General features: G+C 41.8%; 1 protein-coding gene across 1 annotated transcript in view; it reads left to right on the forward strand.

The window, feature by feature from the left end:
* Nucleotides 1-17,100, forward strand: part of LOC132384965 (ADP-ribosylation factor-like protein 5B) — a 78,566-nt gene that overhangs the window by 23,552 nt on the left and 37,914 nt on the right. Inside the window, exons 2-3 of the mRNA XM_059956656.1 lie at nt 2,598-2,658; nt 9,037-9,184. Coding sequence (XP_059812639.1) covers nt 2,598-2,658; nt 9,037-9,184 — 209 coding nt within the window. The remainder of the gene's footprint in view (nt 1-2,597; nt 2,659-9,036; nt 9,185-17,100) is intronic.

The raw sequence follows: 17,100 nt of genomic DNA on the forward strand, positions 1-17,100 counted from the left end.
TAATGTCTGCACAATCTCCAGCTACCTTTCAGAAGCTTGGTGTGCAGTTGATCTTGTCTACCTTTAGATCTTTCAGCTTCCCAAGATCCTTTTCCTTCGTGACAGCAACTGCACTCACTTCTGCCCCCGACACTTGTGACTTTCTGGCATACTGCTATTGTCTTCCAGTGAAGACTGATGCAAAGTACTTACTGTTTGTCCGACATTTCTTCTCCCTTCCCCCCCCCCCCCCCCCAAATGTTGCATTCGAACCTGCAAACACCACTAGAACCGGAGCTTATTCCACACTTGCACCATCTTGAGTGAAAAAGTTCCCCCTTAGGTTCCCTTTGAAATAACTCACCTTTCACCCTTAAATTATAAAATCCAGTTCCAGTGTCACCTAACCTCAGTGGAAAAAGCCTGCTTGCATTTACCCTATTTATTCCCCTTAATTTTGTACACCTCTATCAGATCTCCCCTCATTCTCTTATGCTCCAGAGAATAAAGTCATAAAATATTTAACCTTTCCCCATAACTCAAGAGTTATGACAGTGGCAGAGTTGAGCTGCAAAATGGAAACACTTCAATAACAACACTGTGATAAAGGTCAGGAAGTTGCCTTATTTTCCTACACACCAAGGAATAAAGTCTTAACATATATTTCCAGTAGGTATGTGGCCAAAATTGCATGCAACACTCCCAAATTCAGCCTCACCACCATCCTATATAACTTCAAAATAACATCCCAAGTCATAAATCTGATTTATGAAGGTCAATGTGCCACAAGCACTTGTTATGACCCCATCTACCTGTGAGGTAGCTATTAAATAGATGCTCTATATGTACAGGTTTTCCTCTGTTGATTGACGCAATGGGGTCTGGGTAGTTTCAGTTCAGCTGCTTGTTTTGGTAAAATTGGATCTGCTCAGTGATCAGAAAGTAAATGCAACTGCTAATTATTTTATTTAGTGTAAAGGAGAGGGAAGAAGCATGGTAAGATTTTAGACTCCAAAGTAGTGAGGTCTTCTCATACCAAGCTATCACTCAGACATTCCATTGATAACACTCATCACTGAAACCAAGAAGTTACAAGAAAAAGAGGCCACTGTAACCACTAAAAAGCTCATTGAACTATCATGTGTGTTTAGGTGATTATATAAAAATAAAAGCAAGCATTAAAAAGTTAATGAGACAGTTAACAATGATGAAATGGCCTTGCAAAGAAGTGGAAGAGCTCAAGGCCTGATACCAGGCAAATAACCTCTTCCTCAATGTTAACAAGTCTAAAGAAATGGTTAACTTCAGGATAACTGTATCATTCACAACTCCCTCAGTAAGCAGTTTCAAACTATTAGGCGTGCACATCTCACACAATCTCTTATGGTCCCAGAACACATCCAAAGCAGTTAGGAAAGCTCACCATACCTCTACTTTCTGAGGAGGCTGAAGAGAGCTGGATTTCGCGCATCCTTACTCGTGTCATTCTATAGATGCACATTAGAGAGCACCCTAACAAGCTGCATGGTATGGAAACTGCCCAATGCATCACTGGCACCAGCTTACTTGCTGTTATGGGCATGTGTATGGAGAAGGGCCAGTAACATCATGAAGGATCACACCCTGCTCATGGACTGCTTGCCCCACTTCTACACCAAGGCTACTAAAATCAGAAACAGTTACTTTCCCCAAGCAGTACCACCTCCAGCACCATTATTTTATTTCCTGTCAATCACCTTCTGTGCAGACCTTCCTGTACCCAGTGTCACTTTATGGACATACAATCAATGTATATAAACTATCTTATACATTTATACTTGCTATGTTTTTTATTATTGTGTTCTTTATCTTACTATGTTGTTTTTGTGCTGCATCAGACCCAGAGTAACAATTATTCCATTCTTTATACTTCTGTACTGGAAATGACATTAAACAATCTTGAATTAATCCTGATAAATGTATTTGTGCATGTGATAATGCTCAAGAACTTTGTGTTTGCACCCCAGTCCAACAGAGGGGGAAGAAAAGCATTCCTAAGCATATCTCTGCACTGAATATCTTTGCCTTAACACATGGACAGATAATGCAAAGCATTTATTTTTGTTTATTTAGAGATGTGGCATGGTTACAGCCCCTTCTGGCCCAACAAACCTGCGCCAATTACACCCATGTGATCAATGAACTTATTAACCCTGCATGTCTTTGAAGCGAGGAAACCAGACCACCTGGAGGAAACCCATACAGTCACCAGGAGAACATATAAACTCCTTACAGACAATGGCAAAATTGAACCCAGATCACTGGCTCTGTAATAGCTAACCACTGGACTACCATGTTTGTGGCAAATAAATAAAATTGCAAATGGTAAAATCTGAAGCAAAGCTAGGAATACTGGAAGGTAAAGAGAATGCAGTCAGTGTTTTGGGTCAGTGACCCTTAAGGTTGTTCTTGATGTACAAACTGTTTTTGGAAATTTTGATGATAACAGAGAAAGTTTATGCTCCTTCAAGAGGCTTGTCATTTGTAAAATCTGAGGTGATAAAAAGGTCATACTGTTGAGTCTAGGATTTTGGTCCATGTGAAGTTTAATCATGGTGGATGTGGTTTTGTTTCACCAGAGCACAAAGTTATCATCGTTGGGCTGGATAATGCAGGGAAAACGACCATCCTTTATCAGTTGTGAGTATTCTCAAGCATTTATCCTTCTCTCAGTAGCCACTTTATCTCTGTATGCTCTAAAATAGGATATTATCACTTGTCTGCAAATAGATTCCAATGGAATATCTCTGGGCCCACATGCATAAAACTAGACATGGTTTGGTGTACTCTACTAAAAAAATTCAAGAGCAATATGTATTTGGTGCCAGAAACCATATAACCATATAACAATTATAGCACGGAAACAGGCCATCTTGGCCCTTCTAATCTGTGCTGAACGCTTACTCTCACCTCGTCCCACTGGCCTGCATTCAGCCCATAACCCTCCATTCCTTCATTCCTTTCCTGTCCATATACCTATCCAATTTTGCTTTAAATGACAATACCGAACCTGTCTCTACCACTTCTACTGGAAGCTTATTCCACACAGCTACCACTCTCTGAGTAAAGAAATTCCCCCTCATGTTACCCTTAAACTTTTGCCCCCGAAGTCTCAACTCATGTCCTCTTATTTGAATCTCCCCTAGTCTCAATAGAGAAAGCCAATCCATGCCAACTCTATCTATCCCCCTCATAATTTTAAATACCTCTATCAACTCCCCCCTCAACCTTCTACGCTCCAAAGAATAAAGACCTAACTTGTTCAACCTTTCCCTGTAACTTAGGAGCTGAAACCCAGCTAACATTCTAGTAAATCTTCTCTGTACTCTCTCTATTTTGTTGACATCTTTCCTATAATTTGGTTACCAGAACTGTACACAATACTCCAAGTTCAGCCTTACCAATGCCTTGCACAATTTTAACATTACATCCCAACTCCTATACTCAATACTCTGATTTATAAAGGCCAACATACCAAAAGCTTTCTTCACCACCCTATCCACATGAGATTCCACTTTCAGGGAACTATGCACCATTATTCTTAGATCACTCTGTTCTACTGCATTCTTCAATGCCCTACCATTTACCATGTATGTCCTATTTGGATTATTCCTACCAAAATGTAGCACCTCACACTTATCAGCATTAAACTCCATCTGCCATTGTTCAGCCCACTCTTCTAACTGGCCTAAATCTCTCTGCAAGCTTTGAAAACCTACTTCATTATCCACAACGCCACCTACCTTAGTATAGTATCATCTGCATACTTATTAATCCAATTTACCACTCCATCATCCAGATCATTAATGTATATGACAAACAACATTGGACCCAGTACAGATCCCTGAGGCACACCACTAGTCACCGGCTTCCAACCTGACAAACAGTTATCCACAACTACTCTCTGGCATCTCCCATCCAGCCACTGTTGAATCCATTTTACTACTTCAATATTAACACCTAACAATTGAACCTTCCTAACTAACCTTCCGTGCGGAACCTTGTCAAAGGCCTTACTGAAGTCCATATAGACAACATCCACTGCTTTACCCTCGTCAACTTTCCTAGTAACCTCTTCAAAAAAAATTCAATAAGATTTGACAAACATGGCCTTCCACACACAAATCCATGTTGACTGTTCCTAATCGGACCCTGTCTATCCAGATAATTATATATACCATCTCTAAGAATACTTTCCATTAATTTACCCACCACTGACGTCAAACTGACAGGCCTATAATTGCTAGGTTTACTCTCAGAACCCTTTTTAAACAATGGAACAACATGGGCAATATGCCAATCCTTTGGAACCATCCCCGTTTCTAATGACATTTGAAATATTTCTGTCAGAACCCCTGCTATTTCTACACTAACCTCCCTCAAGGTCCTAGGGAATATCCCATCAGGACCCGGAGATTTATCCACTTTTATATTCCTTAAAAGTGCCAGTACTTCCTCCTCTTTAATCGTAGTAGTTTCCATAACTTCCCTACTTGTTTCCCCTACTTTACATAATTCAATATCCTTCTCCTTAGTGAATACCGAAGAAAAGAAATTGTTCAAAATCTCCCCCATCTCTTTTGGCTCCACACATAGCTGTCCACTCTGATTCTCTAAAGGACCAATTTTATCCCTCACTGTCCGTTTGCTATTAACATAACTGTAGAAACCCTTTGGATTATTTTCACCTTACTTGCCCAAGCAACCTTGTATCTTCTTTTAGCTTTTGTAATTTCTTTCTTAAGACTCTTTTTACATTCTTTATATTCCTCGAGCACCTCATTTACTCCATGCTGCCTATATCTATTGTAGATATTTCTCTTTTTCCTAACCAAGTTTCCAATATCCCTTGAAAACCATGGCTCTCTCAAACTTTAAACCTTTCCTTTCAACCTAATAGGAACATAAAGATTCTGTACCCTCAAAATTTCACCTTTAAATGACCTCCATTTCTCTATTACATCCTTCCCATAAAACAAATTGTCCCATTTCACTTCTCCAATCAAAGATCTCAACCCTGGATCCAGATTATCCTTCTCCACAATTATATTGAAACTAATGGCCCAAAGTGCTCCCCAACACATGCCTCCGTCACCTGACCTATCTCATTCCCTAACAGAAGAACCAACACTGCCCCTTCTCTAGTCAGAACCTCTATGTATTGCTGCAAAAAACTATCCTGCACACATTTTACAAACTCCAAACCATCCATCCCGTTTACAGTATGGGCTTCCCAGTCTATGTGTGGAAAATTAAAATCTCCCACAATCACAACCCTGTGCTTACTACAAATATCTGCTATCTCCTTGCAAATTTGCTCCTCCAATTCTCGCTCCCCATTCGGTGGTCTATAATACACCCCTATAAGTGTTACTACACCTTTCCCATTCCTCAATTCCATCCAAATAGTCTCCCTAGGTGAACCCTCTAATCTATCCTGCCAGAGCACTTCCGTAATATTTTCTGTGACAAGCAATGCAACACCTTCCCCTCTTGCCCCTCCGATTCTATCACACCTGAAGCAATAAAATCCAGGAATATTTCGTTGCCAATCACACCCCTCCTGCAACCATGTTTCACTAATAGCTACAACATCATATTTCCAGGTATCAATCCATGCTCTAGGCTCATCCACCTTTCTTACAATACTCCTAGCATTAAAATAAATGCATTTAAGAAATTCCCCACCTCTTCCTCTCTGTTTATCTCTAACAGTACAAAGAATTTTGCTCTCTTTTTCTTCCTTCTCCCATATATCTGTTCCTCCTCTCTGGTTCCCCTTCCCCCTCATATCTAGTTTAAATCCACTGGAGCCTCTCTAGCAAACCTACCTGCAAGAATATTTGTTCCCCTCCAGTTCAGTCCCGCTGGAACAGGTCCCACCTTTCCTGGAAAACTGCCCAATTATCTATAAATCTGAAGCCCTCCCTCCTGCACCATGTCTTCAGCCACGTATTGATCTGCACCATCTTACTATTACTAAACCCACCTGCACATATCCTGAGATTGCAATCCTCGAGGTCCTGTCCTTTAACTTGGCACCTAGCTCCCTAAACTCACCTTTCAGGACCTCCTCACTGTTCCTACCCACATCATTTGTCCCAATATGGACCACGACATCCGGCTGTGCACCCTCCCTCTTGAGAATATTGAGAACTCGATCCGAGATATCGCAGACCCTGGCACCAGGGAGGCAACAGACCATCTGGGATTCTCGATCTCTTCCACAGAACCTCCTGTCTGTCCCCCTATTGAATCCCCTATCACTACTGCTCTCCTCTTTTCCCTCCTTCCTTCCCTCCCTCTTCTGAGCTGAGGGTCCAGTCTTGGTGCCAGAGACACAACCACTGCAACTTCTCCCTGGTAGGTCGTCCCCACCAACAGTATCCAAAACGATATACTTGTTGTTGATGGGAACGGCCACAGGGGTGCTCTGCTCTTCCTGTCTATTCCCCTTCCCTCTCCTGACAGTCACCCACCTACCTGTCTCCTGACTCCTAGGGGGGACTATCTCCCTGTAACTCCTGTTTATTTCTGCCTCTGCCTCCCAAATGATCCGAAGTTCATCCAGCTCCAGCTCCAGTTCCCTAACTCGATTTGTCAGGAGCTGTAGCTGGATGCACCTTTTGCAGGTGTAGTCATCAGGGACAACAGTGCTCACCCTGACTTCCCACATACTGCAAACGGTGCACTCAACTGCCCTAATCGCTGCCTCCATTACCTACTCCTAAACTAATTAGGTTAATTAAAGGAGCGTACCCGGCCTTACCTCACCTGGAGTGAAGCTCATACTCAGCCTCTGCTTGCTATTTAAATTCTCCCTCTGCCTCACGGGCCGACTTTCACACGCTTGTGCAGTTGTGCCCCGTTCAAACCTCGCCTCTGCCTGATTGAGCCAAAGCCGACCCACTCTGTCTCAGTCCACTCCGACGATGGCCGCTATATATGACGGTCTTTCTTTTTAAACCTACGTCGCGGGCCTGCGCAGTCTAGCTTCTTTGCCGTGGTCAGTTTAAAAAAAAAGCTTCTCTCTGAGCTTCTTTTACCTCTTCCCTCTCCGCCTCTTGCTGCGATTTAAATAACCGTTGAAAACTTCCTCTCCTTCTTAAACCTTTGGCGCGCTACGTCACGCGCCTGCGCAGTCTAGCTTCTTTGCCGCAATCAGTTTTAAAAAAAACAGCTTCTCTCTGAGCTTCTTTTACCTTTTCCCTCTCTGTCTCTTGCTGTGATTTAAAAACCAGGGTTTTATTTTTCTGAAATGTGATATTTTGAATTCATGAGTTCTTTCAGTGTGCCAAACTTGGTTCATCCAGATTATATTGTGGCCTTTGAGTGCTGTATGTTATTTTCAGGAACTGGATTTAAGTAATTCAGCTGCAAAACATTACGATGTATCTGTATTCACAAGCACGTCTATGTCAGGATCTTGTTTTTATAGAGGCAACATCATTTAACGCAGAATAGGCCTTCAACCCACATGCCTGTGACCTTTCTGCCCATCTATACTATCCCATTGGCCACGTTATATCTGTCTTTCTGCTCCTTGACTGTTTAAGTGTCAGTCAAGATGTTTCAAACGTGGACTCCACTCCACTGGCAGTGAGCTCCAGATGTCAGCCACTGTTTTCTATATACAGAATCATTTCCCTCAAATCCCCTTTCCTCTCACCTTAAACCAATGATTGTGTTTTTGCTAGCCCTACCATGACTATCTCAAAGAATGGCCTGGCAAGCTACTTCTGTATCTTGCCATGCAAACCCTCTGATCTATGAGGTCACGAAGAGTGGGACTTGACTAAATGATTGAACAAGAAACCATGACTATCTCTACTTGTATTTTTCAATATCTTCCAGAATCTTTCATAGTTATGTTCTCAAAGATTATGGCCATTTTTTAAAATGCCTGGTCCTAATTACCATAACCCAAATCATATAACACTACAGCACAGAAACAGACCCTTTGGCCCATCTAGTCCATGTTGAAATGTTATTCTGCTTAGTATTATCGACCTATACCTGCACCATAGCCCTTGATACCCTTCCTATCAATGTACTTATCCTAATTTCTCTTAAATCTTGAAATCAAACCTGCACTTCTGGCAGCTCATTCTATATAGAAGTTCTGCATTGTAACTAAAAGTGGCACAGTATGGTTAAAACACTTTCTGTCACTGGAGATCAATAGTGACCAGACTGATCAGTGAAGCGTTTTACTGTTTACTCCTCTGTTTGACTTGGATAATGCTTGTAACATTCAAATGTTGAATGATAGATTTTTAAATGATTTTACGGGGTCTGTTAATTTACACTTAAGTGTTTGTATTTTGAAAGTTTACATTCAGCTGAGTGCCTGGAGTGTGTGTGGTATATGGCCATTTTCCTAGTTGTTTGGGAGCTGAAATCAAAATCTGAAAATGTTTCAAGTACTCAATAGGTCAGGCAACATCGGAAGAGAGAAAATTAGTCAAAGTTTACAGTTGATAACCTTTCATCGGAACACATCGATCTGAACTGTTGTCTGGCTAGTTTTCTCCCCAGGTGCCATCTAACATGGATATTTCTGACATTTTTCTGTATTTCATTACAGGAAAGGTTAAACGTGTACATTTCATTTTTAATAGCTAATAATTTTGGTCCTTCATCTAGTTGGCTAGTAACTGTATCACTGCAGTCACATTTACTCGGATCTTCCTGTAAGGTTATTTGGGTTATTGATTGAGTTTTAGGTCCACGTGAAGGATTAAATTGCTTTTTTATTTTTGCTCTTGTGAGTGAAATAGTCCCAGAATTTCCTGACTAACCATTAAGGTATAATTCTTCAGTAGCACTGGCATTCATGAAGAATTTTAGTACCAGTTACTACTGCACTGCCAGACAATCAATTTATAATGATTTGCTCTGGAATTCTGTAATCCCAAGGGTGATCCATTCTCTACAACTGAATTTTAGTTCCTCATGTATTTTGAGAAACAGTATAAATGGTCTGCAAATCTAATTGCCTTTGTGATTCCCTCACAGCCTGATGAATGAGGTGGTTCATACGTCACCCACAATCGGTAGCAATGTGGAAGAAATAGTTGTAAAGAACACTCATTTTTTAATGTGGGACATTGGTGGACAGGACATGCTGCGTTCAACATGGAGTACGTACTACACAAACACAGAGGTATGCAAACACTGTGGATGTGGGTCCAAAGTGGAGTATTTGTAAGAAACTGGTTAGATCCCATTCTGCTTCAGAAATGAAAGCTCCATGGTAGGAGACCAGGTAGATTAACCAAAATGATGCTGGTTTAATCAAGAAGACTGGTTTGCATAGAGTAAATTTGCATTGAAAAAGCAAAAGATTAGATTGGCTTTATTTGCCACGTGTACATTAAAACAGACAGACAGACATACTTTATTGATCCTGAGGGAAATTGGGTTTTGTTACAGCCGCACCAACCAGGAATAGTGTAGAAATATAGCAATATAAACCATAAATAATTAAATAATAATAAGTTAATCATGTCAAGTGGAAATAAGTCCAGGGCCAGCCTATTGGCTCAGGGTGTCTGACACTCCGAGGGAGGAGTTGTAAAGTTTGATGGCCACAGGCAGGAATGACTTCCTATGATGCTCAGTGTTACATCTCAGTGGAATGAGTCTCAGTAATGAGTATCAGTGTAATATCACAGTTTGAGGATGTGCTGGGGAAATCTTAATTGTGGTATATTGATAGTTAAAGAATTTGAAAATAGAAGTTTGGCCTTAATCAAACTGTTGGCTAGAGAGCAGCTCATGACTGTTCCACATCTGTCCTTGTGCCAAGTTGGGTTACAGTTATAGGCAATTGATACTCTTCACACGAGAATCCAATGGATAACCTGCATTATATGGAAAGCCTGAACAACAGCATGATGCACAAGTTGCTGAATAACCTCAGGCACCTCTTCCACCACCCACCCCCCCACCAGTAACCTAATCATTCTTTTACCAGCTCTGCAGTTCCACCCCTTCCTTACCTGCTCAGGGAAGGAGGATAGGTTATAGATTGTTTTGGTCCTTGGGTTTACTTGCTTGCCTACTATGGAGGATTTGAATGTTCAAAGCTCAAAGTAAATTTATGAGATTCGTTTTCTTGCAGACATTCATAGTAGAACAAAGTAGTACAGTAGAATCAATGAAAATTGCACCCAAAGATTGACAAACAACCAATGTGCAAAATAAAACAAATTCTACAAATGCAACTAACAATAATACATAAATAAGTGAATTAATTTATTTAGAGAGCACTTTCATTCAGATGATGTAGTTCAAGTGCTTTACAGTGGGATAAAGTGCAAACTTGAAAATAAAATGAAAAATAAACATTAAAAGTCTTCACTGAGTCTGCATTCCTTAGAGCTTTAGGTATCAAATTCCACAGTTTAGGAGCATAGTTCAAAACAGCTGTCCTGACAATTATCTTTTGAGGGAAATAGTTTAAATTTAAACAACAGGCAGAAGAAGACCTAAGGTTTATAAAACAAAAGTGACTCTGGTGTACTATGAACTTAAAAACAAGAAAGGGGACTTTAAAATCAATTGTAAAAATACAGGATAACACTGAGAATAGGAGTTGTAGAGTCCTTGAAAGTAAGTCTATAGGTTATGGAGTCAGTTCAGAGTTGGAGTGAAGCTATCCATGCTAGTTCAGGAGGCTATCACAAATGAGAAAATCTGCAGATGCTCAAAATCCAAGCAACACACCTGGTCCATTTCCGACACCTCCCTCCCCTTTCTCGATCTCTGTCATCTATTAATGTCTACTATAAAGCCACGGATTCTCACTGCTACCTGGACTATACCTCTTCCCACCCTGTTACTTGTAAAAATGGCATCCCCTTCTCTCAATTCCACCTTCTCCACTGCATCTGCACTCAGGGTGAGGCTTTTCATTCCAGAACAAAAGAGATGTCCTTTTTCAAAGAAAGGGGCTTCCTCTGCCATGAACGCTGCCCCTCAACCGCATCTATAGAACATAGAATAGTACCTTCAAGTCCTGCCTCCCATATAACCCCCCCACCTTAAATTCCTCCATATACCTGTCTAGTAGTCTCTTAAAATTCACTAGTGTATCTGCCTCCACTACTGATTCAGGCAGTGCATTCCACACACCAACCACTCTCTGAGTAAAACACCTTCCTCTGATATCCTCCTTGAACTTCCCTCCCCTTACCTTAAAGCCAAGTCCTCTTGTACTGAGCAGTGGTGCCCTGGGGAAGAGGCGCTGGCTGTCCACTCTGTCTATTCCTCTTAATATCTTGTACACCTCTATCATGTCTCCTCTCATCCTCCTTCTCTCCAAAGAGTAAAGCCCTTAATCTCTGATCATAATCCATACTCTCTAAACCAGGCAGCATCCTGGTAAATCTCCTCTGTACCCTTTCCAATGCTTCCACATCCTTCCTATAGTGAGGTGACCAGAACTGGACACAGTACTCCAAGTGTGGCCTAACCAGAGTTTTATAGAGCTGCATCATTACATCGTGTCTCTTAAACTCTATCCCTTGACTTATGAAAGCTAACACCCCATAAGCTTTCTTAACTACCCTATCTACCTGTGAGGCAACTTTCAGGGATCTGTGGACATGTACCCCCAGATCCCTCTGTTCCTCCACACTATCAAGTATCCTGCCATTTACTTTGTACTCTGCCTTGGAGTTTGTCCTTCCAAAGTGTACCAGCTCACACTTCTCCGTGTTGAACTCCATCTGCCACTTCTCAGCCCACTTCTGCATCCTATCAATGTCTCTCTGCAATCTTTGACAATCCTCTACACTATCTACAACACCACCAACCTCTGTGTCATCTGCAAATTTGCCAACCCACCCTTCTACCCCGACATCCAGGTTGTTAATAAAAATCATGAAAAGCAGAGGTCCCAGAACAGATCCTTGTGGGACACCACTAGTCACAACCCTCCAATCTGAATGTACTCCCTCCACCACAACCCTCTGCCTTCTGCAGGCAAGCCAATTCTGAATCCACCTGGCCAAACTTCCCTGGATCCCATGCCTTCTGACTTTCTGAATAAGCCTACTGTGTGGAACCTTGTCAAATGCCTTACTAAAATCCATGTAGATCACATCCACTGCACCACCTTTATCGATATGCCTGGTCACCACCTCAAAGAACTCTATCAGGCTTGTTAGACACGATCTGCCCTTCACAGAGCCATGCTGACTGTCCCTGATCAGACCATGATTCTCTAAATGTGCATAGATCCTATCTCTAAGAATCTCTTCCAACAGCTTTCCCACCACAGACGTAAGGCTCACTAGTCTATAATTACCTGGACTATCCCTACTACCTTTTTTGAACAAGGGGACAACATTCGCCTCCCTCCAATCCTCCGGTACCATTCCCGTGGACAACGAGGATATAAAGATCCTAGCCAGAGGCTCAGCAATCTCTTCCCTTGCCTCGTGGAGCAGCCTGGGGAATATTCCATCAGGCCCCGGGGACTTATCCATCCTAATGTATTTTATCAACTCCAACACCACCTCTCTCTTAATATCAACATGCTCCAGAACATCAACCTCACTCATATTGTCCTCACCGTCATCAAGTTTACTCTCATTGGTGAATACTGAAGAGAAGTATTCATTGAGGACCTTGCTCACTTCCACAGCCTCCAGGCACATCTTCCCACTTTTATCTCTAATCGGTCCTACCTTCACTCCTGTCATCCTTCTGTTCTTCACATAATTGAAGAATGCCTTGGGGTTTTCCTTTACCCTACTTGCCAAGATCTTCTCATGCCCCCTTCTTGCTCTTCTCAGCCCCTTCTTAAGCTCCTTCCTTGCTACCCTATATTCCTCAATAGACCCATCTGATCCTTGCTTCCTAAACCTCATGTATGCTGCCTTCTTCCATCTGACTAGATTTTCCACCTCACTTGTCTCCCATGGTTCCTTCACCCTACCATTCCTTATCTTCCTCACCGGGACAAATTTATCCCTAACATCCTGCAAGAGATCCCCAAACATCGACCACATGTCCATAGTACATTTCCCTGCAAAAACATCATCCCAATTCACACCCGCAAGTTCTAGCCTTATAGCCTCATATTTTGCCCTTCCTCAATTAAAAATTTTCCTGTTCTCTCTGATTCTATCCTTTTCCATGATCATGCTAAAGGCCAGGGAGTGGTGATCACTGTACCCCAGATGCTCACCCACTGAGAGATCTGCGACCTGACCCGGTTCGTTACTTAATACTAGATCTAGTATGGCATTCCCCCTAGTCGGCCTGTCAACATACTGTGACAGGAATCCATCCTGGAAACACTTAACAAACTCTGCTCCATCTAAACCATTGGAACTAATCAGGTGCCAATCATATTAGGGAAGTTAAATTCACCCATGATAACAACCCTGTTACTTTTGCACCTTTCCAAAATCTGCCTCCCAATCTGCTCCTCGGTATCTCTGCTGCTACCAGGGGGCCTATAGAATACTCCCAATAGAGTAACTGCTCCCTTCCTGTTCCTGACTTCTACCCATACTGACTCAAAAGAGGATCCTGTTACATTACCCACCCTTTCTGTAGCTGTAATAGTATCCCTGACCAGTAATGCCACCCCTTCTCCCCTTTTCCCCCCTCTATCCGTTTTAAAGCACTGAAATCCAGGAATATTGAGAATCCATTCCTGCCCTGGTGCCTGCCAAGTCTCTGTAATGGCCACTACATCATAATTCCATGTATCTCTTCTATTTCGTGCATGTCTGCTCTTTCCCCATCCTCCCACCACCCTACCAAGGATAGGGTTTCTCTTGTCCTCATCTACTACCCCCACCAGCCTCAGCATCCAGCACTTAATTCTCTGGATTTCTGCCATCTCCAATGAGATTCCACCACCAAGCTCATCTCCACTCCCCACCCCCCCCCCCCCCACCACTTCCTGCATTCCGCAGGGATTGCTCCCTGCACGCCTTCCTTGACCATTCGTCCCTCACAGCTGATCTCCCTCCTGGCACTTATCCTTGCAAGTGGAGCAAGTGCTGCACCTGCCCCTCCACTACCTCCCTCACTACCATCAGGGCCCTAAACAGTCCTTCCAGGTGAGGCGACACTTCACCTGTGAGACTGTTGGGGTCATTTACTGTGTTCGGTGCTCCCAGTGTGGCCTCCTGTATATCGGAGAGACTTGGTGCAGATTGGGAGACTGATCTGCTGTCAGCCTGAAGAAACAGGATCTCCCAGTGGCCACCACTTCAATTCCACGTCCCATTCCCATTCTGATATGTCAATCCATGGCCACCTCTACTGTCAAGATGAAGCCACACTCAGGTTGGAGGAACAACACCTTATATTCCGTCTGGGTAGCTTTCAACCTGATGGCATGAACATTGATTTCTCAAACTTCCAGTAATGTCCTGCGAGCCCCCCCCCCAACCATTCTCCATTCTCTTTTCCTTCTCTCACGTTATTTCCTTGCCTGCCATCACTTCCCTCTGGTGCTCTTCCCCCTTTTCTTTCTTCCCTGACCTTCTGTCCTCTCCTATCAGATTCCCCCTTCTCCAGCCCTGTATCTCTCGCCAATGAACTTACCAACTCTTTACCTCATCACTCCCCTTCCCAGTGTCACCTATCATCTTGCACTTCTTCCCCCCACCTTTTAAATGTACTCCATGTTTTTAACTCCAGTCCTGCTGAAGGGTTCTGGACCGAAACGTCGACTGTACTCTTTTTTTTCCCATAGATGCTGCCTGGCCTGCTGAGTTCCTCCAGCATTTTGTGCATGTTGCTAGGTTCAAGAGTCTGGTGCTTGAAGGGTAATAGTTGTTCCTGAACCTAGAATATAACTTTATTGTACTTAGCTTCACTCTGCTTAAACTATTTGGCAGTGGCACCTCTGTCTGCAGCAGAGTGTGCTGGAAACAATTTTTTTATAATACTGTTTGTTGGTTTAGTGTGGAAATTTTGAGCAGTGCTCTGACCTTCAGAGATTCATCAGGTGTGCCACTTGCTGCAATCCTAATCACATTTAACTTTTTTTTGTAATTGCCAAAGAAAGCCTCCCATGCTCTGGGATTTAGGCAGTCAAATTTATATAATTAGAATCATAGTCATTGGACGCAGAAACAGGCCCTTCAGCCCATCTGGTCCAAGCCAAACTAGACCTATAGCTGCCTAGACCTATTGACCAAATATTGAAATTGAACCCATATCCACCACTTCTGGTAGCTTGTTCCACACTGCCTTCACCCTCTGAGTGAAGAAGTTCCCTCTCATGTTCTCCTTAAACATTTTGCCTTTTGGGCTAAACCTATGTCCTCTCATCAACCCTCAGCTGAAAAGCCTATTAGTTCATAAGTGCAAAATCAAGCATTCTGTGAAAAATTGATATAAATAATTTTAATTTTTGCCCAATTGGAGCTGGGTTCACAAGTAGCTCAGATTTCACTAAAATGTATTAATGTACTCTATACAAACAGTCTTTGCTTTAACTGTAGTATTATTGTGGTGAATTCACAAAGGAGTCAGAATCTTAACCTACTGTCAGGGACAGTTTCCTGGGATAAAATCCAAAACTCCATTCAATTCTATCAAGGTGGTTTAATCACTAAAGTAGTAATGTGCCTATATCAGCAAATTGAAGTTGGCCACAGCAGAGCCAGTTCCTCATTCATGAGTGAATTTAACAAAGCAAATGTGCAGAGTCAGCTCAGTTGTTGCTGTTTCGTGACCTAAGCCGAAGAACTGTAAAGTCCAAGTCATTTTTGTAGGTTTATTACTGTTTCTTCTTAAGAAGCTAATATTGCACTCATTTCCACCTCAATAATTTTAATAATTTAATATTAAATTAACATCAAAACCTTTGATTTGGTGTTAAAGTACAGGTGTTGGCTGATAAAATAAATCATTATGTGATGGGGATTTTTTCTGTCTTTCTTTCTTTACCAAACAGCTTCGACTTTGGTGGTGGGTTTAGATTCTTTTTTATGATAAAATTATTACAATTCAAATTACAAATTAATTAATGTATATTTTTGATTCTGAATATAGGGTACTGCAATTGCAAGTGTGATTTAAGTATAATGTATTCAGAACTATTCTATCTTTTTTGATTCATAATATATATCCTCATGTACTCTATTCTATGAAAATTAATAAAAATATTGAAAAAGAAAATTACATTAACAAAATAGAAAATGTTGCCTTTATCCCAGTGTGCGGGACAGTGAACAGCTCATATGACTGGTGTCTGTCCTTGTGCCTGGTTGGGTTACAGTTGTAGTCAACTGATCCACCTCATATGAGGATTCAGTGGATAACCTGCATTATATAGAAAAGCCGAACAGCGTGATGCTGAAGCTGCTGAATAACGTCAAAGTAAATTTATTACCTTGGTATGTATATGTTACCATATACAGCTCTTGAGATGTATTTTCTTGTGTGCATTCACAGCAAGTACCAAGAAGCACGATAGTCAATGAAAAACCGCACGCAACAAAGATAGTCAAACAACCAATGTGCAAAAGATAACAAATTGTGCAAAAATCAACAAAATAATTATAAATAAGCAATAAATATCAAAAACAAATGAGTCCTTGAAATTGACTCCATAGGTTGTGTGATCAGTTCAATGTTGAGGTGAGTGAAGTTATCCATACTGGTTCAAGAGCCAGGGGTAATAACTGTTCCTGGTTGAGGGGTAATAACTGTTCCTGAACCACAGGCATCTCATCCCCTTAAATAACTTAATCATTCTTTATACCTTTCCTTGTTACCTCCTCTACCCCTTCCTTATCTACTCAGCAAAGAAGGATAGGTTGTGGGTTTCTTTGGCCCTCAGCATTGTCTGCTTACCTACTATAAATGAGATGAATGTCGCTTTTATTGTATTTAGCTTTATTATGCTTGGGTTACATGACTCTTCATTCCAAAAAGCACTGAATAGGCAATTGGTCTGTGCCAGTGTTTCAGTTCCCCACAAGTGTATCCGTCTGCCCATTCCTGAAAAAGATGGTAACCATCCAGTGATGTTATTCTTGAGAGTGAGGGCATGAACCCAGATGTAGTGGTCCATATAGGGACCAACGATGTAGGTAA

The sequence above is a fragment of the Hypanus sabinus genome, chromosome X1 (genome assembly GCF_030144855.1).
Source record: "Hypanus sabinus isolate sHypSab1 chromosome X1, sHypSab1.hap1, whole genome shotgun sequence".
In the NCBI taxonomy this organism is placed as follows: domain Eukaryota; kingdom Metazoa; phylum Chordata; class Chondrichthyes; order Myliobatiformes; family Dasyatidae; genus Hypanus; species Hypanus sabinus.